Source organism: Canis lupus, chromosome 11, assembly GCF_003254725.2.
Source record: "Canis lupus dingo isolate Sandy chromosome 11, ASM325472v2, whole genome shotgun sequence".
Lineage (NCBI taxonomy): Eukaryota > Metazoa > Chordata > Mammalia > Carnivora > Canidae > Canis > Canis lupus.
This window is the reverse complement of record NC_064253.1, coordinates 51,797,973-51,820,567: the sequence shown is the minus strand read 5'-3', so window position 1 is coordinate 51,820,567 and position 22,595 is coordinate 51,797,973. Positions and strand designations below refer to the sequence as shown.

Genomic DNA, 22,595 nt, shown 5'->3' with positions numbered 1-22,595 from the left:
TTGTGGGTATGTCTCATCAGAGCTACACACCACTTCCATTTTTCAAAAAGACACTGAGTCTCAGAGAAGCCCCATGGCTTAGTCAATGTCACACAGCTAATTAGTGCTGACGCTGGGGTGCAAAGCTGGTTTTTTTTTTTTAATCATGCATGTTGAATGACTGCTCTTGGCCGCACTCATGTGGAGGCGTAGGAAGGAGACAGGGTCCTGCTCTCAGGTGTAGTGGAGGAGACAGGTGCACAATACACCGTAGAAGAACACAGAGGGTCAGCCAAGGGCTAAGGGAGTACAAGAAGGAAGCAGGTAACCCCTCACAGAGCAGGAGGGAGAGAAGAGACAGAGATAGAAGTATGCTCTGAGGGACAGGAGGAAGCCCCCACTGGGGGAGGGAGTGAGGACATGCCTCTTAAAAAAGGAAATTCTTGGGGCACTTGGGGGGCTCAGTCAGTTAGGCTGCTAACTTTTGATTTCAGCTCACATCATGATCTCAGGGTCCCAGGATCGAGCCCCATGTTGGGCTCTGCACTCAGCAGGGGAGTCTGCCTCAGGATTCCTTCACTCCTTCTGCCCCTCCCCTTGCTCTCTCTCTCTCTCTCTCTCAAATAATCTTTAAAAAAATAAAATGGAACTTCTTGGGCAAGATGTAGCCCTAGGAAAAGACAAGGTGTGTTCAGCAGAGGGGGAGCCTGCCAGCCCCTACAAATACTAGATGCATTGAGGACGAGTAAGGGGAAAAATCCGATCCTGAGGGACAGACAAGGGCTCCAGTGCTGTCACAGGACACTGGCCTCTCAGTCGGCCCAGGAAGGAGGAAGTGACTGTATCCTCTGTATGTTAAATTTCATACTCAGCTCCTGTTTCTGCCTTAGACCAGGGACTACATGGGCCATAAGATAGCCTGCCTGCCTAACAAGACAGCTGTGCCTTGGGGACATGAGGGGTCCCTCCTATGAATACCTGACACTGGCATTTCCCCAGGAGGCAGGGAGACCAGCTCAGAAGAGCAATGAAAGCCACCTGGGAGAAAAGTGTGCCTCCCCCTCCTTTAGAACTAGTCCCTGACTGACATGGCCCTGACAGATTAGAACCTGGTTTTCCCTCCTCCTGTAACATCATTGCCAGTATCATTTATCCCACAAGGCAATATGGAGACCAAGAATGGAGCCACTTGGCTGGCATGACCAGGGATAAATCATGTGACCAGTGGCTCTATTGGAATATATACATCCTTGTATGTTCTTTTAAAAATTAATAGATGAGGGGGGCACCTGGGTGGCTCGGTCGGTTAAGCATCTAACTCTTGATTTCAGCTCAGGTCATGACCTCAGAGTCCTGGGGTCCAGCTATACACACACACACACACACACACACACACACACACACACACACTGCCTGGTTGGGCTCCCCACTCAGCAGGAAATCTTGTCTACCTCTCCCTCTGCCCCTCCCCCTGCTTGTGCTGTCTCTCTAAAATAATTTTTTAATCCTAAAAAAAAATCAACGGATGAGAGAAGGGGAAAAAAAATCAATGGATGGCCTATCATTCCTTAAAGAGAAATGACTGCACATCAGGCTTACACATCCTGCGGAGTGTGACTGTCTGATCCTTAATGCCCAAAGGAACCATCAAGTAAGTATCACCCATACTTACCCACAGGCCTTCAGACCTCACATCGCCTCATTCAGGGAAGAAGGGGCAGCCTTATGATAGGTGTGGTATGGTATGTTTCTGTCCATTTATTTTTCTTACTGCTGTACCCCTAGCACCTAAACAAGACCTAGCACAGAATAAGTATTCAAAGCATATTCAGCAAATGAATGAATCTAAAATACCAAGTGCAAAATTCAGCCATATGGAGTCATAACCTAGAAAAGATACTTCCTTTAACAGCCAAAAACTCTTTAGATTACAGAGGAGTATGCCAAACATGAATCCTACTCTCTTGTCTCCCCTGCCCCCACCATGGGGAGAACAATGAAGAGCCTAGGGGGCTAGAATGTGCCTTGAGTCCTTAAGTTACAGCAGAGCTGCAGAGAGGGCCAGCTTGCAGGCCTGAAGTCCAACCCTCTCATTATACAGATGGTGAAACTAAACCACCGAGGCAGGGATGACATGCCCCCGGTCAGGCTGCTTGGCTTCCAGGCCAGTGAGAGCTTCCTCTGACACCTGTGTGGTCCGGACAGGACTGAGGGAGAATGAGATGGCAAACCAGACGGCTGTGACCGAATACATCTTGCTGGGGCTTCAGGAGCACCATAAGCTCGAGATGGTCCTGTTTGTGCTCTGCCTGGGCATCTACTCTGTGAATGTGCTGGGGAACTCCCTCCTCATAGTGCTGAACATGTTGGACCCCCGTCTGCACAGCCCCATGTACTTCTTCCTCAGCAACCTCTCCCTGATGGACATCTGTGGCACATCCTCCTTTGTGCCTCTCATGGTGGTCAACTTCCTGAAAACCCAGAGGACCATCTCCTTCCCTGGCTGTGCCCTGCAGATGTACCTGACCCTGGCTCTGGGCACCACGGAGTGCCTGCTTCTGGCAGTGATGGCATACGACCGTTATGTGGCCATCTGCCAGCCACTTAGGTACCCAGAGATCATGCGTAGGCAGACGTGTGTGCAGATGGTGGTGCTGAGCTGGGGGATGGGCTTTGCCAATTCACTGCTGCAGTCCTTTCTTACCTGGAATGTCTCCTTCTGTGGCCACAATATCATCAACCACTTCTTCTGCGAGATCTTGGCAGTGCTGAAACTGGCCTGCGGGGACATCTCTCTCAATGCACTGCTAATAATGGTGGCCACAGTTATCCTGACACTGGCCCCACTTCTGCTCATCTTCCTGTCCTACATTTTCATCCTCGCTACCATCCTTAGGGTGCCCTCAGCTGCAGGCCGGTGCAAAGCCTTCTCCACCTGCTCTGCCCACATCATAGTGGTGGTAGTTTTCTATGGGACCATCTCCTTCATGTACTTCAAGCCCAAGGCCAAGGACCCTGACCTGGATAAGATTATTGCATTGTTCTATGGGGTTGTGACACCCTCACTGAACCCCATCATCTACAGCCTGAGGAACGCAGAAGTGAAAGCTGCTGCTATAGCCCTGCTGTGGGGAGACCTGCTCTCCAGGAAGATGTCCCATCTTCCCTGTTGCTCTTCAACTCTATCATGCATGGCAGGCTAGGTCCATCATGGTAATGACTTTGAATTGCAGTAGCTAAAACCACAAGGGTTTATTTCTCACTCTTGATACAGATCCATTTGCTGTTGACTGGGTGGTTGGGGTCTCTCTGAGACATTGTCTTCATCCCTCTGGGCCTCTGAACCATTGCTAGTCACCATGACAAAGCCTGAACTGGCTCTCTGAGCTTCACTTCCACCTCCACTTCATCAGCCAATGCAAGCATTTGCCACAGCTAACATCGAGGGGCAGGTGAAGCACACTCATCATGTGTCCAGAAGGAACAGGAAGACTGAGAAATGTGTGAATAGTCTAATGGCTGCCATGTTATCCTACAGTCAACCCAAGAGCCACTGGAGATTTGCCTTCCTGACCACCACTGCCCCACACGTCCAGTCAGTCATAAAGTCCTAGAGAATCCACCGCCTAAGAGCTCTTAAATGGGTCCTCTCCTTTCTACTAATATGCCTCCTCAAGAAGCCTTCACTATCTCTCTCCCTCAGATACTGCAACAGCTGTTTTCACCAAGCTTTCTTCCTGCAAACCCCCTTCAAAATCCACCCTCTCTGCTCACTGAAACACCAATCTGAAAAAAACCCAAAAAACAAAACCCCAATCAGATCGTTCCACTCTCCTGCTTAACTCCCTCCAATGGCTCATTTCCCATGAGATAAAAAACAGACCCCACCTCTCCATCCAACCTCATCCTAGCTGCTTATCTCAGCCCCACTCCACTCCCACACATTGTTCGAACTCAGACTCCCCAAACTATTCCCAGTTCCCCAGCAAATAACCAGTCTTTCCTGCCTTTGTGTTTCCCCCTTGCTCTTCCCTCTCCTGTCCAGCCACTTCTTGACCTTTACCTAACAGGTACTGGACACTTATCACAGACCAGGCTAGGCATTACACTGTGTTCTAAGTGTGTTACTGACTGGGGACCACTTGGAATGACAGGAATCTCAGTGGAGGAATACAATATGGACACTGGTAACCAAAGAGAACCCTCTCCCAATACCTTGGCATTGTGGAAACTCATTCAATTCTTACTCAAATCTGCCCCCCTCTTCAAGAAAACCCCTTCTGAGTGGGGTCTGTCCTACTCTCCATCCCTCTTCAGTGCCTTCTGTACTCTGACTCTGTCCTGAATCCCAGCGATTTGGGTTAATGCATCCTAGTGACCTGATGTTCCACATCATAACATGGTTATGTTTCTGATACTGGAACAGACATGAAGCCCACTCCTCTTGGCTCACCATTCTGCTGGCCACATCACTCTGCTCAGTGCCCCAAGGAAGAGACAGAATTACAGAAAGCAGAGGACAAAGGGATTTTTTTCCCTGGCTTTTGACCTTCAAAAACCTAGGCTCTAAAGTCTTAACAGGAGAGGCTGAGGGCATAGACAAAAGATTTGGGAGAAAATCTAAGTAAAAAGGAGGTTTCCCCACCTCCAGATTAATAAAAGCTAGGGAAAAGGAAGAGAGAGGAGGGGATGTAGTGAGAGCACTGGCACAGAAGGGTCCCAAAAGAAAGAGGCCCAGAGCCCCATTCCCTTGTCCAAACCCCTGGACAGGTTTGCAGGATCTGAAAGATGCAGCAATTCATGCCTTATTGGTCAAGTAAAATCCCGAGTGGACCCTCAGAATCGAAATGGCTTCAAGGTATATGTGGGCAGCTCAGGCCTCACAGGTCTGTGTGTGGCACAGAAGTCGGGGAGAGCCGTAGCACTGCAAAGCATTATGCAGATGGGAACAAGAAAGCACTCGGGACTGGGCAGAATGACGGAACTCTCAGGGGATAGTGTAGTGTGGACCTCGGTAACCAGAAAACAGTCTCTCAACATCTTCCCATTATATAAGATCTCGAGACTCAGCTGTGACCCTTGTGGAAGAGAAGAAATCCCAAATTGACGAAGGATCTCTCTCAGGCAAAATGGGGGCTCAAAATAGAAGTTACGTTCTTGTGATATTTCTTGTACATTTGTGACTTGTACCTGCTAGTCCAATTTCCTGAGACCTCAGCTTCCTTTCCTGTTGGGTGTGGGCACAAGGGAGGTTGTCTTGCTAATTTAAATCATCTCAGCACACACACACACACACACATTCCCTACTCCCAGCAGCTGCAGGCCTGCCATGATGGGGCAAAAGCCTCAGGCAGAAGTTCCAGCAGCTCATTCCAGCTGGGCTCCCACCACCCCTGCTGATTTCCTCAGACCCTCTTGCCCTCTCCTCCCCACATCCTTAGCCCCAGGAAAAAAGGCAGCAGAGATCCAGCAAATACTTCATTGGAGACACGCCAGACTCCACCTGCATCAACTGAGAATACCAGTCACTCCTGCCCCAGCCCCATCAGTCCTGTAATCCCCCTCCCAGCATAGCATGGCACAGCATGGCCAAGACGCTGCCTTGGGAAGGAGCCTGAGGCCAGAGTTGCTGAGCTGCTGGGAAGATCAACTGGAGACTCAGTTTCCCCAAGGTAGACTCCATTTCCTCAGGAATGATGCCATGTCCTGAGAGGGCTTTGTCTCCCTCAGAAGGAATCCAGGTCCTTATGAGGGCTCCATATCCCTAGGAAGGACTCCACACCCCTATGAGGGACTCCTTGGTCCTGAGGGGCTCTTGGGGCCTGCACGGGCTCCAGTCCTTAAGAAGGATCCATGGTTGCAGGAAGACTCCAGGCCTTCAGGAAGCACGCCAAGTCCGTAGAAGAGCTCCTTGTCTTTAAGAAACACTCCATGTTCTCAAGAAATACAACCTGTCTCTTATCCCTGGGTAGGTTCCACATTCCCAGAAAGGGCTCTCTGCCCCTAAGAAGGGTTCATGTTCCCCAAGGGCCAGGCCCAAAGTCCCTCTCAGCTGGCACAGATGCTGCTGACAGTGGCCCCTCCTGGGCCCACAAGGCCCAGCTCCTCCTGCTCATTGATGCACAGCTGGTAACCACAGCCCCGGGCCCGGGCTCCAGATGGGACCCGGTGGTCAGTCTTAGCTCGTGGGGGCAGCAAGAAGCCCACACTGCCAGCAATGAGCATATGCCAAATGCTGTGAATGTAGAAGTAGTTGTCTCGAGTCTCCACAAATGCATAGAGTAGGACAGCACTGCCTGCAATAAGGCTGCCTGGACACAGGTAGAAAAGCCAGCGGCGCCACGTGGGTGGGTAGCAGTGCCGGCGGCGGACGCTGCGTACTGTCTGGGGGAAGAAGAGAAGTGGGACTCAGGAATACAAGGCCTTGGAACCCAAGCCAGAACTAGTCATTCTCAGGCTTCCCCAGAGCCCTGGCTCAGATCTAAAGGCACCTGCCAAGACTGGTGTGGGTACCACGAATAGCACAATGATGATGACAGAGTCCAAGCCCATCTTAAATTGGGGACCAGATACTCAGGACCCTGTACCCAAGTCTTGCTGGGCCACCCCCCTCCCCAAACCCTCCCAACCTTACCCAGGCTGTGGCCAAGATCCCCAGGGCGAAGAGACTGGGTCCAAGCAGGTTCCAGAGTCCATGCCGGTCAAGCTGTAGAGCCATAGACAGCAGCATAGCCCCCAGCAAATACAGCACCTGGAGAAAGAGGACTCCAGGGGCTGGGCCGGGTTGGCAAGAGGTACTTGGCAATGCCCCCAGGGAGAGATTGGGAGTGAATTTCTTTTTTGTTTTTTTTGTTTTTTTGTTTTTTTTTTGGTGGGAGTGAATTTCAAGTTGGCCCTACAGTTGACCCCCAGGGCCCACTCTGGACTGACCTGCTTAACCACAGGCTGTAAACGAGCCATGGCAATGACAGTGACCCACACGGACATTAAGGAGCCCAGGAAATCACAGAACTGCAGCACATCGTAGTCCATGATGCAGAAAACCACAATGCCTGGCTGGTCACAAGCATGGTAAAACTGGAAGAAGAAATGACAAGCGTTGAGAGAACTTGGGGCAATGGCCCAGGTCCATGAAACTGGAGACAGAGGCCACGAGGGTGGTGTGCTGCTGTCAGAAAAGCAGAGGTTAGAGGTCACAGACTGAGCAGAATCCAGAAATGCCTGACTCCCTGCTCCTGAGAAGAATGTGGTAGGGAGGCCTAGTCTGCCTCACAAACCATACGTAGCTGCCAGCCCTGACCCTGTCCTCACCCTCCTAATCTCCTCCCACACACATCATAGTGGCATGCTCATTCCCCCCATCACTTGACACTGCCCCCTCTTCATGTCTGGAAGAATAGATTGTTACAGTGATGGAAGAAAAAAATTAAAATGCTATAATGGGAAGGAAAAGGTCTTTGACCTATATAAACTTGACAAAAATCTACTAATTGGAGCTGATCTTGAGACATACTAGCAGATTTTATGGGATCAAAAAAGTTTCCTAAGATCCTGTCCCCTGCTAGGTTACCCTAGGTCCTCTGGGAGCCATGGCTCTGAGGGCATCTCGATAGCACAAACCAGCTGATGTAGTTGCCAGGGTTGGACTGGAATCATCGGGCTGAACTGATGCTGGGGCAAGAAAGCTAAGTGTTGGACCACCCAAAGGTGGCTTGGGAAGTGGCTTGATCCCTGACAGAAAGGATCCTTTAGGTACTTTCAACCTAGATCAATTTCTTCATCATTCTATTGAAAGGCAACCCTAAGTCACAAGGGCTCAGGAGTCTAAAAGAGAGGTGGCCTTACAGACCTCAGTGAAACAGGCAACCCGGACCTCCTGGGGCATATCCTTGGCTGTGGGTGGAAAGCAGGGCGATCTAACCCACCGCTGAGGAAACAGGTCACTGAGCAATATCACAGGTCATTTACTTCTGGCAGCCGCATTCTCTGTAACTTTGGGGAAGAATAGAAATGGAAGTACCGGATCTGGTCTCCTGTTTGGCTGCATTAGAGTTGAGAATGAGACAGTGGAGGTGAGGTCAGGAAAGGAGTTCAGGAAAAAGAAGCATCCTATCCTGAACTCAAATCACAAACCATGACACCCCAACCTTAATCAAACAGCATCCCCCTTAGAAGCAAGCAGGTGGGAAACTGAACCAAGTCTATTGTGAAATGTAGCAGAATCCAGGCCCAGAGCAGAGCTGCCAACCACACAGTGGGAAAACAGACTCAAACGTTCTCTAGAGACAAAGGATGAGAATGAAATTGCTACGTTTCTTTGGAACTTGTTGAAGTTTACATCCAGTCATTCAAATTACAAAATTTGTAACTTTGATAAAGGGGAAAAGGTGAACAATGTAAGAACAGGGAGAAGCTAGGAGTTTAGAAAAAGAAAAAAATTAAAAAGAAAACAGGGATATTAATTGGCATTGGGAAACCTTGGGTTTGATTGCGTCAAATTTTCAAGTCTTAGTCTGGGTACCTCCCTGTATCTTCTGTCTTTCCCTTTGCTTTGGAGGTAAAGAATGCTGTCCCTTCAGAAAAGGGCTGCTTTGGAATGATCATGCTTTAAGTACTGCAAGCTTTTGAAATGGTTTGTAAGTTTAGCAACATGGCTCTGTCTTACATATTATTTTTTTTTGTCTTACATATTATTAAATTGAGAGCGTGAGCTCTTATTGGGAAATCTGAGAGACTTTTCATGGGAGTCTGCATCTGCATTAGAATTAGTATCTGAACACACCTAAAAGATTGATTTTTTTTTCAATTCCTTCTTTCTCTTGTATGTGCTGATTAATTGGGAGTTAATTTAGTTTCTAAGCAAATCGATATTTTGGTCTTTTGCTATTTTAGCTATTGGGTATTGATTATTCTCTACCTCTAAGACCAAATGTAAGTACCATGCTACTAAATTATTATTCAATACTATTTTCTGATTTGGATTTTATTCTAAAACATTAATTTTACATTTCAGTCTTCACCAAGCTTGCTCCATCTGCCTGAGTTTCAAGTATATAAAAGGAAATGCCCAAACATTTCTGGAAGAGGGACTTGTAATAAATTCTTCCATCTCAGATAAGACAAGATATATACCTGAAGAAAAGCAAAGCTAAATCACCTAATATTGAAGACACATATAAGGGAATAATTAATTGAAGGCTGATTTTTCTCCTAGGAATTTCTCTGCAATGAAAAAGGAGTAGTGGCTAATGGAGAGACTGTCTCCAGAGTAGAGTAGTTTGAGGAAAAATCATCACATGAGTATTCGATGACTGATTATTCTCCAAGCATACTAAAAAGTCAGAGAGACTTTTAAGGTAGTAGAAAACCTACAGGAGTTAAATTAAAATTGCAGTGTGAACAAGATGATGCAACTTTCACCAATCCTGATCTATGATTACTGCTGAATGTCTAAAAACAACATTGGTAAAGTCCATCACTGACCCCTTGATGGGGCACAATTCACTAGGGAAGCCAACTCACAACCTGCGTCAGCTTACTTCACTGAAACTCCTCAACCTTGAGAAGACAGCATCTTGTCATCATATATTCTGGATATATATTTGTTCCCTCTACCTGCAGTGTTTCCACTTGCCTTATTATTCATGGAGCAGAATCCACAGTTCATTGCCATGGTGCCCCAATTATTACCATCTTTAACCAGGAGATACAATTTATAGTAAACAAAGTGAATCATTCATCACTATAGAATTCACTGGTATAAATGTATTATCTATCACCCAGGATCAACCAGCTGAACAAAACACTAGAATGGCCTACTAAAGGCTTAGTTATGGTATCGCCTGGGAGACTCTATTGTGTAAGTCTGGAATACTGTCCTAAATGTTTGGTGCAGTTTGTGCTCAGTAAGCTTTAGTCATCTTATACTTTATGCCATGTATGTTCATGAGAGAATATCCCTACACTAATAAACTTTCCTCAAGGAAGGAAGGAAGGAAGGAAGGAAGGAGACTTGCAGTATTGATCCACTTGCAGGATTCTTGATTCACTGAAATTACAGGCTAATTTTCACATTTTCATATATATATAATTTTCCTTTGTCAACGGCAATAAAAAAAAGTCACGGAAATAACATGGAAAGATTGAGAAATTTAAGAAAAGAAATTTAGACTACAAACTGGCTTCTGTTAATATAATTCTCATCTAATTTGACACCCCCTTCAGCGTTGGACATTTGTGAGGAAATTTTTGAAAATTAACCTAAATTTTTTTCTGTGAGATTTTATATTTTTTATAACATAACTATATAGTTCATCTAATGCTTCAAAATGGAGTATCCAGGCACTACAGAACTGGAAATGCAAATACATTCACTTCATGCAGTGACTGGAATATTTGCACTTAGGATATAATGGAACTTACTGCTATTCTTTTATTTTCTGCCTCCTTTTCCTCTTGGAAAAAGTCATGGGATTTTGCCAAGGGCCACTAAGAATTACTTTCAAGGTATGAGGAACAGAAGAGGTATGATAAGGCAGGCTTGTAACCAAGATGTCCACAATCAGCAAGGAAGGCCCTAGAGGCCTCAGGTCAGCTCTTAGGGGAACAGATTAGAAGAATTCAACTAGCACTGGGAAAGATTCACAGCTTGAACTGCATGGGTTAGAGCTGTACAACTGCAATGTTTGCTGTATTTCCCTCGATGACTTCTTGTATTTGTTATACAATATAGCTCAATGATTGCATGTAGGAAATCTAGAGTCAGGCTGAGTGAGAATTCTGCTTCTACCACTCATGTTACACCTCAAGGTACTTAAATTGTCCTCATCTGCATAAAGGGATGATGATGATATAAGTACCTATCTATTACTCTAGTGGTACTGTGAGGACTTGATTAGCAGTGTTGACACACCAGATGTTATGCTGTTTCCATTATCTGAATTGGTCTGGCTATACACAAAATCAAATGCTGGATCTGTGACCTGTTTTTCTGTTAACATACCTTACATATTATATAACATATGTTGCATTTTAAATATTTTACACATTTACACTTTATACTCTTGAAGAACAAACCTACCCCCATGCCCTGGATAGGAATCAATGTCCTACTCCCAGGTGTAGACTCTCCTGGCTTTGAAGACAGGGAAGAAGACAATCCTGTATGTCCTGGTACTGTTATCTGCAATATAACCAGTGGGTCCTTAAAAGTAGACTGTTGAGGAATGAAATAAGTCTAAACTAAATAAAGAATGGGTAAGGAAAAGTAATGGGGAACCTGCCCAGGAAAACTGGATGACCAGCAGCTGTACATTTTGGCCCATATGGGAAAAGAAGAGGAGTTAGAGCAAGACTTCAGGCAACACAGTAGAGTCAGTATCTTTTCCTTGATCTTTTGCATATTATCCTATTTTTTTCTTTTTTAAATAAGCCCCACACCCAACATGGGCTTGAACTCACAAGCCCGAGATTGGGGGTCACCTGCTATACTGACTGAGCCAGCCAGGCACTCTGCTCATTATCCTATTTAAGAAAGTGGAAGCTCTGTATGTGATGTCAGTCACTGCAGGCTCCCCTGGTGTTCCAATGGGGGGAAAAGGTGTTTTCTTTCAAGGACAATTTGCCATTGTATCCAGAATATAAGGAGTCATCTAGTTCTAAACACTCTGGAGCCAACACCGGGATGCTTGAGCAAAGTACAAGAGAATGAACACACTCTCCCCACATCTTCCAGGCTCCTGATACACTAGCTACTGTTACTGATTGTGAATCCAATTAGATCTGCATGCAGCCAAGAGTGGGCTGGTGGAACAGCTGTTGCTAGAGGATTTGGTGAGCAACAGTATAAAGGGCATCTGGCAGTTAAAAAGAGAGAGAGAGAGAGAATGAGAAACAGTGTCTACTATAAAAATAGAATGAGGCACTGTCAGAGAAGGTCTAAAAAGGGGGGCAGCCAAGCAAAATTGGGAGTGTGCTCTTCTCACCCAGCTGAAGAGGAGAAGGTCTCTCTACACAGCATAGTTATAGCCTCCTCTTCCTCACCTGTGCATGCTCATCCTTGAGGACCCTACAACATGCCCCTCAGTTTCAGGACATTCACCCCCTACCTTTCTGCTAAATGATAAGTAGGGCTTTTGTAATTTGGACATATGTCTGATCTATTAATGCTGAACAAAAGGGAAGCACATATTGGTTTCTGTGATATTCTTGTCACCAAGACATGAGGAAAGTCTGAATCCATCTGAGATTTTTGCAGTGCTCACAGAAAGGCACTGTATGTCACAAGATGCCAAGAGCCCAAAGATGAGCTGAAAAGATCCCTAGATAAAATATCTCAGGGGGAACGTCTACATGGAGGCTAAATCTCATTAACAGACTCACTTCTCTACGTTTTCCTTATACTGTTTATGATGCTTTCTGGTAAGATGAACTTTTCTGATTATTGAGGAGTGCAAAAACACAGACAGGGGACTGTGGACATTCTGTAATGGGAGGGGAAGGATTTAAAACTATTAAATCTTCATCAAAACATGTTCCTTTGAACTGGAATTTTATATCACACTGCCACTTCCCATGACGTCTCAGGACATACCTGAGTCTACATAATTTCTTAGGATCCCAAGAGCCAGAATGTTCTATAAATTACCCAGTTATAGAGATCCTCTGTCTTCAAAAAGTTCCCATGAGAAATCAAGGAGGCCATGGTGACTGAATGGGGAGTACCTTTTCACACCATAAGAAAGAACAAGCTAAAGATATAGAAGTGTCCAGTGCAATGAAGACCATGAGCACAGTATAGCTAGCCCTCGTATCATGAGAGATGAAAGTGAAGACTCCATATAGAGACATGGGAGAAAGTGCAGATCTCTCGTCACCATACAGAAGAGAAAAGGTGAAGCTGCAGACACCATTCCATACTGTAGAACAGCCAAGTGTATTATGGTAAAGGTCCCCATGGACAGCTGGAGACCACACACTATTTCTAATGGCTGTTGGTTATTTCAAGTTACAAAAAGCCTTGTTCATTTATCCTGATGTGCCTTGCAAAAATTACCATATCCTAGTGCACCATGCCGCAACACTGCTGTGGAAGACACCGTGAAGAGGAGACATCCTCATATAATGAATGTGTAGACATCCCCAAACCCATGGAAAACACGGTGGAAATGCAGACCCTCACCCATCACCATGAATAAGGATTCAATGAAGACAGAGATGCACCGCATACCGTGGAGAAGAACATGGTGAAGGTGTAGACAGCAGCTTCCAGCACATATCGGCTCCGAATGGCCAGGACCACGGGTGGTAAAAACATGAGATTGCTCAAGCAGAGCAGTAACGTGGACAGCAGCTGGAATCCGTAGGTGAGTGCATCTGCACTGTCGGTGCAGCCCCAGCCCCTCCACCCTGCGAGTGGGGAGGGCACAAGGTGGAAGAGGGCCCAAGGCAGCCACAGGTTCCCCACTCCTGCTGGTGGCCTCGTGCCAGGCCCTACACCACGGCCAGTGAAGGGTGGTCTCACCCTGGCTCCGCCCTCCCAGTCTCTCCAAACCCATCCTCAATTCAAAGAGCCACCGCCCATCCAGGCCGCCCCCTCCAACCCTTAAAGCCCACCTGGCTCCTCGCCTGCCCAGCCCGCTCACCGGCCTTGCACTCGCAGGCAGCGTACAGGTAGTTGTGCGTGCGCAGCAGCTTGCACTGGCCGTAGGGCCCGCAGTCGTCCACGCAAGGGGACAGGAAAGTGCGCAGCCGCACCTCTGCCGTGGCGTTCCGGCACCGCACGTACCTGCGCATACACCGGGCTGTCAGCTGGGCTCAGGCCCTATATGTGTGTCCCGGTCCGCCCTGCACCACCGCGCCCCACCCCCCATCCCGCTCACCGAGGCCCCACCCCACACAGGGAGCGCAGGGTCAGGAACCAGGTCCCAGTCTGTGGGAAAGGGATTCGCAGCCTGGCCACTCTGGAAGTGGCACTGACGGAGAGGAGGAAGCCAGCCAGGGACTCTTAGGGGAGAAGGGAGAAGAGGGGTTATCAGTGAGAGAGGGGAGGATCAGTGTGGGGTCAAGACCTAAAGAACCTTCACCCACCTGACCCCACTTCCCCAGCCCATCCTTCCTCCATATCATCCCCCAATACCCCCAGCCCCAGGCTGCTTCCCCCATTCCTCACCCCCACCTTTAGAACAGGTCACCGCTGCATCTCCCAGGCTCAAGGGCACCTCGTGAGTCAGGCATCCAAACACTGTCACATTTTCCTGGAGCAGGGAGCTCTGGGGAGGGCAGGTATGAAGATGAGGCTGTCACACCCTCCAGGCCCTGGCACCACCCCCACCAGGGGCCCCCCAGACTTCTACACCGGTTAACCCCTCTCCAGAAACCTGGGCTCCTCTGGGAGCTCACCGGATATCCCATTCCTGCAAATACTCTCTACTCCAAAGCACACTTTTCTCTCTCTCCCTCTTTCTCTTTCTCTCTTTCTCCCTCTCTCATCTCCATTCTTAGAAAAACTGGAGAACACCAGATCCTCCACAGCAGAGATATTTCAAAGACTGATGAGAAGGCAAGGCCCAGTTCTAAATGTTGTCTTTGAGCAGAATTGTTTAAACTCTGTCCAGACAAGAGAACACCCTGTTTCAGCCCAATCTAGCTTACTGGAAGGAGTGTCAGGGGGGCTGTTGCTGGATGTAGAAGCTAGTTGTGAACAAAGAAAACTAAGGTTTTCAATCATTTTCACTTGGGTCTGAAGGCAGGAGGAGTGTAAAGAAATGTACTCTTCCTCAGGTGAAATGATCCTAGGTATTAAAGGTAACAGAATGCCTGGGGGGTTAATGTAGCAACCTGTCTGGGATTTAAAGAAACCAGATATCCACAGAAGTAAATGTAAGGCGTGTCTACAAGAATAAAAGTAATGGAATGCTATAAGCTCACCTCATTCAAGGAGTTAAGGTAGCTTATTAAATGTGTATGATAGAATAAAATAAATGCATGAGGGAAATTTAAAAGTCAAGATAGAAAAATAAAGTCCTTCCCTAGATATATGTGAGGCATATATTTGATGCTGACTTCCAAGCAACCAAAGCAAAAAAGGAAACATAATGAGTTACCAGATTTTATCTTATGAGTCCATAAGATAAATTTAATTAGAGTCTCAGGAAAAGAACACCATCTAAAGGGGTGGTTCTCTGGAAAATTCTCATCAAAGCAGCTCTGTGTTCTGTCATGCATCCTGTCCTTAACCACAGAGTGAATTTCATACAACTTGCTTATAACTTCCCTCAATGCAAACCTGGGTAATATACCAAAGCATTATTCCATAAAAGTCATTCTAGTGGGAAGCCAAAGGAAAAAAATGTCCTCCAGGTATGCAGTTCTCTGATCCAAATGTTCAGACCTTGATTCCAAGAGAAAAAATCAAAATACAGACAACAAAAAGAAATAAGAGGTATTCAAAAAAAAAAAAAAAAAAAAAAAAAAAAAGAAATAAGAGGTATTCAAATTGGTAAAGAAGAAGTCAAACTCTCCCTCTTCGCAGAAGACATGATACTGTACATAGAAAACCCAAAGACTCCACCCCAGATTACTAGAACTCATACAGCAATTCGGCCATGTGGCAGGATACAAAAAGCCCAGAAATCGGTGGCATTTCTATACACTAACAATGAGACTGAAGAAAGAGAAATTAAGGAGTCAATCTTATTTACAATTCCACCCAAAAGCATAAGATACGTAGGAATAAACCTAACCAAAGAGGTAAAGGATCTATGCCCTAAAAACTACAGAACACTTCTGAAAGAAATTGAGGAAGACACAAAGAGATGGAAAAACATTGCATGCTCATGGATTGGAAGAATTAATATTGTGAAAATGTCTATGCTACCCAGGGCAATTTACATGTTCAATGCAATCCCTATCAAAATACCATGGACTTTCTTCAGAGAGTTGGAACAAATCATCTTAAGATTTGTGTGGAATCAGAAAAGACCCCAAATAGCCAGGGGAATATTGAAAAAGAAAACCAGAGCCGGGGGCATCACAATGCTGGATTTCAAGTTGTACTACAAAGCTGTGATCATCAAGACAGTGTGGTACTGGCACAAAAACAAACACATAGATCAATGGAACAGAATAAAGAATCCAGAAATAGGCCTTCAACTCTATGGTCAACTAATCTTTGACAAAGCAGGAAAGACTATCCACTGGAAAAAGGACAGTCTCTTCAATAAATGGTGCTGGGAAAATTGGACAGCCACGTGCAGAAGAATGAAACTAGACCATTCTCTTACACCATACACAAAGATACACTCAAAAGGGATGAAAGATCTAAATGTCAGACAAGAATCCATCAAAATCCTAGAGGAGAACACAGGCAACACCCTTTTGAACTTGTCCACAGCAACTTCTTGCAAGATACATCTATGAAGGCAAGGGAAACAAAAGCAAAAATGAATTATTGGACGTAATCAAGATAAAAAGCTTCTGCACAGCACAAGAAACAGTCAACAAAACTAAAAGACAACCTACAGAATGTGAGAAGATATTTGCAAATGACATATCAGATAAAGGGCTAGTACCCAAGATCTATAAAGAACTTATTAAACTCAACAGCAAAGAAACAAATCAGCCAATCCAATCATGAAATGGGCAAAAGACATGAACAAAAATTTCACCAAAGAAGACATACACATAGCCAACAAGGACATGAGAAAATGCTCTGCATCACTGGCCATTAGGGAAATACAAATCAAAACCACAATGAGATACCACCTCACACCAGTGAGAATGGGGAAAATTAACAAGACAGGAAACAACAAATGTTGGAGAGGATGTGGAGAAAGGGGAACCCTCCTGCACTGTTGGTGGGAATGTGAACTGGGATAGCCCCTCTGGAAAACTGTGTGGAGGTTCCTCAAAGAGTTAAAAATAGAGCTACCCTACGACCCAGCAATTGCACTGGTGGGGATTTACCGCAAAGATACAGATGCAGTGAAAAGCCAAGACACCTGCACCCCAATGTTTATAGCAGCAATGTCCACAATAGCCAAACTGTGGAAGGAGCCTCGGTGTCTATTGAAAGATGAATGGATAAAAAAATAAAAAAAAGAATGGATAAAGAAGATGTGGTCTATATATACAATGAAATATTACTCAGCCATTAGAAATGACGAATACCCACCATTTGCTTCAATGTGGATGGAATTGGAGGGTATTATGCTGAGCAAAGTAGGTCAATCGGAGAAGACAAACATTATATGGTCTCATTCATACAGGGAATATAAAAAATAGTGAAAGGGATTATAGGGGAAAGGAGAGAAAATGAGTGGGAAATATCAGAGAGGGAGACAGAACATGAGAGACTCCTAATTCGGGGATCCCTGGGTGGCTCAGCGGTTTGGCGCCTGCCTTTGGCCCGGGGTGCAATCCTGGAGTCCCGGGATCGAGTCCCACGTCGGGCTCCTGGCATGGAGCCTGCTTCTCCCTCTCCCTGTGTCTCTGCCTCTCTCTCTCTCTCTCTCTCTGTCTATCATAAATAAATAAATAAATCTAAAAAAAAAAAAGAGAGAGAGAGAGAGACTCCTAACTCTGGGAAACGAACAAGGGATTGTGGAAGGGGAGGAGAGTGGGGGGATGGGGTGACTGGGTGATAGGCACTGAGGGGGGCACTTGACGGGATGAGCACCGGGTGTTATACTATATGTTGGCAAATCGAACTCCAATAAAAAAAAAAAAAGTGTTTTCACTACTTTGTCCTGGGGGGAAAAAAATCAAAATACTCAGAGGGAAAAATCAGAGTAGATGAACCAATATGTTTTTCAGAATAAATATAGTGGGCTGTTTGGGGTATATAACAAATGTCATGGCATGCAAATGGGTATAATATAAGCAGATAAATTTAGAGAGGGACAAGGTGAAAGGTTACAGGGGGGTTGGGCCTCTACTCTTAAGATACTGAGGAAAAACAAGTATGGGTGGTACTGGTCTCTGAAACGGGCTCTTTAGTTACAATGTCAAATCAAGACCTCACTGACAGCCCAAAGGCAATAAGAGCCACAGAGAATTTAATTGTGAAAATAAGAAATGTTTTTGTGTTTAAGAATCTGCTCTGTCCTGACCAACAGGAAGACTTGAAAAGTTCTGAGCCGTAAGTCCTCTAAAAGACCACATCTAACCACAAACCTGGTCTCAGGATGGCTGATAGGAAAATGGGCCTGCCCCCCCCAGAACTGGGGAATAGTAGAGTTAAAAGAATTGCTGGCTGGGGTAACAGTACATAAATTACTGGATCAATGCCAGCCCAAGACAGTCACTAATGGTTCTGCCCTAAGCCCACTGTTAATTAATGCTAAAAATAATTACTAAGAGTTACAGAAGGCTGGCTTTTCAAGTGTGTGAATTACATAAAGCAAGGAAGACTCAAAGCCCGAACTAGTATTAGGCAGTGGCTCAAAGATGGACTTAAATTCTTTCATTCAAATTAAACAGCTCACTGCAAAAATGTGAGGTGGGAATTGGCAGCATTTCACATGAACCAGGCTCAGGGCACAAAAACCTATGTGTCCCTTAGTTACAAGTAGATCAACACAGAGACTAATGCAAAAAGAAAAAAAAAAAAAAAAAAAAACGAAACGACACACAGTTTTAGGTCTTCGATTTTCCAAAGCTTTTACATGTGATCCTATTATTTTTATAATAAAAAAGTAAATGCATACCAACTGGTTTGAAGAAAAAGAAAAAAGGAAGACCCAGAAATCTTAGTTCACCACAGCCCCAGATGATCCCGTGGGGTGATGTGGCAGCTCAAAGGGGGAACTTGACCTCAGGCTGCAGAAACACTGACTGCCACCCTGATCAGACCCCCTTGTATCACTTATCTCAGAGCCACTATGACCAGAGGAGAGGGCAGAGGATGGGGGGAGGTCTAATATGCTGAAGTTGTTCAGCTTGGGGGAGATGAGGGGCATCTGCAGGGCTGTCAAACAGGATAGGAATGTAACAACCGTACCACACCAATATGAGATGTAAAATAAGAGGGAGAACTGTGCAGCAGAAGAGGGAATATGGGAACTCCTTGTATTTTCTGTCCAATTTCTCTGTAAGCTTAAAATTGCTCTGAAAAATCAAGTCTATTAACTTAAAAAAAGAGAAGGACAGAGATAGATTTACTGGATGTAGCTTCTGGGGCAAAACAAAGATTGGTGGGTAGAAATTATGGAGGCAGATTTTCATGGACTGTCAGGACTGCCTTTAGCAATCAGAGCTGTCTAAATATGGACTCTATGACCTCAAGAGGGAGTGAACTCCCTATCACAGGAGATATGCAAGAACATGGACACTTGCCATAGAGGCCCTTAAGAGGTAGAAGGTTAGCCTATAAAATGGATAACTGAGCCCACTCTGAGTTGGATTGGCTAACCTAGCCTACCCGTAGCATACAGAGGCAAAACTCAGGGGAATGTTTGTTGATCAGACTTGGGCTGAGACATTGTCCCTAATCACAAAGTGGGCCAAAAGCGACCCAGATGTGCTTCCAGAAGGAGGTAAGAACCCGCACACCCCTGACATCTTCTCCTTCAAGTTCCCCTCCAGAGCAACCTCCCCACTTTCCACCAAGAGTACCACATTGAGCTGGAGCTCCAAGCTGAGGACACCTCCGCTGTCCAGCACTGGTAGCAGCCTCAGGGCAAACACTGCAGGGCGTTCAGGCGGTAGGGCCACACTGGGGCCAAAGAAGATGTAGAAGTGGACGGAGAAGGTGTCCAGCTCATTGCGCAGTGTTGGGCGCACTGGCCAGCAGTGCTCTGGTGGGGATGTGGCCCCAAGCCCCTCCGCAGAGGCCCCCAGGGATGGCGGCTCTGGGGGCAGTGGCTGGTTGCCCAGGGACTGGGGCATGTTCATGGCAGCTCCAGGGACGAGGACACGGGACAGGCTGGGCTGTGGGCACTCTGTGGGCAGAGGAAATCAGTGCTGGGGCCTGCCACTCTCACAAATCCTGCAGCCTCACCACAAACCAGATCTGAGCCAGACAGGAATGAGCAAAGGGTAGGGAGTGATGAGAACTAGAATCCAATGTCCTTGGAAGTATGGGGCATCCAGGGTCACAGGATAGGGCCCAAGGGACTCCTAGAGGTCACAGCCAATAGGATGTCAGGGAGTCAAGGTCATCTCTCCCTCCCCAAAGGCAGTGAAGACACTGCTGAAACAGATGATGGGCCCTCCCACTGATCTGCATGGGCTTTGGCAAGGATAGCGTCCTGGCACCTGGGAAACTGAAAGAGAAATTAAATCAAGGATAGTAAGGTGGTCCCTTAGTTAGCCCCAGTCAGGTGCAAAAAATTATCTAAAGGCCTTCCAATGAATCAAAACTTCAGGTGGAAGGGCTTTAGGGCGTGTGAAGGAGCCTGGATGGGGTTGGGGAGATTATAGGGACGTGGCAAAGGGTCAATGAACACAACCACCATGACTGCCTCTTCTCAGCCACAGAAGTTGACCCAGGCTGAGTGGCCAAGGTGGATGTGGGCCTTCTGACCTTGCAACCGCACACACAGCTGGAAGCGGATGGTCCTGCCAGGACCCCGGGATGGTATCTCCACACGCACGTAGACCCAGTGCCCCCAGGGGGGCAGTGCCAGCTCCAGCTGGCATACTGAGGCACCTCCACAGGACACAGAGCTTGAGTTGTGCAGAGGTGGGGCCTTGGGACGTAGGCGCAATGTCAGTGGGCAGGCCAACACCCCACGGCTCCCCACACATACCAGCTGTGCTGAAACCCTGTAAGTAAAGCTGGGCACAAAGACCCTGGGCAGAGGGAAGGTGGGGGTAAAAAAAAGACAGGTGAGAGGGTGAGAAGGACCCCAGAATAAGGAAAATACATTTGTGTCCCCCAGAAGGACAGGGGAGACAGGCAATCAGGATGCCTTTCTGCTTCCTTCCCTCTGTGCTAGGAGGGAGGTAGGCTGGGGTCCAAACCACCCTGGAGGCTCTGGGGGCTCCAGCAGCCCAAGTTGGCCAGCAGGAAAGTAGGAACAGGTAGATAGGCAGAGAAGCCAAAAGAACCCTGTTCCCTGTTTGAGGCCAGGGAAGGAAGAGGGCAAGAGTCAGATTTGGGGAAGTATTCAACTTACTTGTACAGCGCTGAGCGATTGTGAGCGGAGAGAGTTTGCTCTGAGGGACGGCCAGGCACCAGCACAGCAACATCCAGCAAACGGCGGACAATCAGCTGCGGCTGAAGAAGGTACTGACACTCATCCTGGAGACCCTAAGACAAAAGCAGGAGTGGTGGGAGGGGAGAGACAGCAAGGGTGCTACTGAAGCAAGGAAAACAGAATCTGCTGAAGGATGGGGGACAAAGCTCCTCTGGCCTCTTGCTTCCAGGGCTAGAACTGAGGTCTTTCTAAGCTCTGGGTCCCTCCTGCCTGTTCTCCACCTCTGTCTTTCCTAGGTGCGTGGAATCTGCTATGATCCACAGCACTGGCTAAGGTCTGGGGACTCACACCCAGGCCTTCCTAACTATCAGGCCTATGCCTCCTCTATGCTAATCCCTAGTCCTGAGCACTTCCTAACAACCCCTCAAGGTCATTTCAAACCACCCCATTTCCACTCTGGCTCTCTTTTGGGGTTAGAAAGTTCCTTGAGGCCGCTAGTCCAAACCCACCCAGCCCACTAATCTGAATCTCTAAATTCCTTTATTCCCTACTGAGCCCTCCCAAGGGACTCTGCTTGTCCAGCCTCTGCTTTAACACCACGGGGAAAGGCCACTCTACCTCCTAGGCAATCTCCAGAGCGTAAGCAACTTGAAAATGGAAACCTTGTCTTATGCTATTTTTGCTCCCCCCGACATGGAGCCTAATGTAAAGTGCATAGATGAATATCTGCTGAATAAATGGGTGAACAAATGAATCAACACAGGTACGGGTAGCTCTGATGTTTATGAAGCCAAAGCCTGTTCTCTGTCTCCCCTCCCATTGCTCTGCCACAGGGGACCCACAAATACATCTGCTCCTTCTGAATCAGGCTGGGTTTCTTCCATTACTGGACACAACAGCCACATCTAAGCTGCTCTTCTGGATGAGGTCCCTGACCCTTGTTGACTCAGTTCACACCACCCCAGCACGTACGGCCTCCCTACTCTTCGGCAGGCAGAAGAGTCCCTTCGTTCTGGTCCCTCCTCTGCAGCATCTGCAGCTACCTAAGCCTTCCGGACCCAGCAGGTCAGAGGAGGACAGGGCTCCTGGTGAGGCTTCTCTGTTCTTCTGGACAAATGGCCTTATGCCGGCCCAAGAAACTGGAGGCCACTTGTTTACATATGTGGTTATTCTGACCGAGACAAACCTCTAAACTTCATCCTGACAAAAGTTCCAGGCTCTGACATCCCACTGAGCTCCATACCATGGAACAAGCCAGCCAAGGCACTGACTTCCAGTAAAGCTTCCTGAGGCTGGAAGGAGGCCTTGATGATGCCAGGCCAGAAGACCTCACTACCCCCTGCCTGGAATCCTTCTGTGCCCTTTTGCATCACTGCATCCCAATGCCTAGCACACCAACTGGCAAATACCAGGTGCTAAAAAATGTCTGTTGAGTTAAAGAAGGGTGTCAAAAAGAGGATCCTTTCAGAGAGCTCA

At 46.9% G+C, this 22,595-nt stretch overlaps 2 protein-coding genes across 11 annotated transcripts in view; one reads left to right on the top strand and one right to left on the bottom strand.

The window, feature by feature from the left end:
* Positions 1-2,201: 2,201 nt before the first annotated feature.
* On the top strand, positions 2,202-3,938 carry LOC112649649 (olfactory receptor 13C7-like). The gene has a single exon (XM_025432033.3). The coding sequence runs from the start codon at positions 2,202-2,204 to the stop codon at positions 3,180-3,182; it is 981 nt and encodes a 326-aa protein (XP_025287818.2). The 3' UTR covers positions 3,183-3,938.
* Positions 3,939-5,444: 1,506 nt separating this feature from the next.
* Positions 5,445-22,595, bottom strand: part of TMEM8B (transmembrane protein 8B) — a 31,099-nt gene continuing 13,948 nt past the window's right edge. For 5 of the 10 annotated variants that reach the window (XM_049116257.1, XM_049116259.1, XM_049116258.1 and 2 more), the window contains 10 exons: positions 21,099-21,232; positions 20,504-20,772; positions 19,594-19,919; positions 14,156-14,249; positions 13,860-13,983; positions 13,623-13,765; positions 13,208-13,386; positions 6,910-7,056; positions 6,614-6,730; positions 5,445-6,363 (listed from right to left, as the gene is read on the bottom strand). In XM_049116257.1, the coding sequence (XP_048972214.1) occupies positions 6,028-6,363; positions 6,614-6,730; positions 6,910-7,056; positions 13,208-13,386; positions 13,623-13,765; positions 13,860-13,983; positions 14,156-14,249; positions 19,594-19,872 (1,419 nt within the window). In that variant the 5' untranslated portion in view covers positions 19,873-19,919; positions 20,504-20,772; positions 21,099-21,232 and the 3' untranslated portion in view covers positions 5,445-6,027. Of the gene's footprint in view, positions 6,364-6,613; positions 6,731-6,909; positions 7,057-11,059; positions 11,162-13,207; positions 13,387-13,622; positions 13,766-13,859; positions 13,984-14,155; positions 14,250-19,593; positions 19,920-20,503; positions 20,773-21,098; positions 21,233-22,595 lie in introns of all 10 variants that reach the window. The other 5 variants (XM_025432017.3, XM_025432021.3, XM_025432018.3 and 2 more) reach the window with 4 other exon arrangements.

Coding starts and splice junctions, on each gene's coding strand:
- LOC112649649 (XM_025432033.3), top strand. CDS start 2,202: ATGGCAAACCAGACGGCTGTGACCGAATACATCTTGCTGGGGCTTCAG.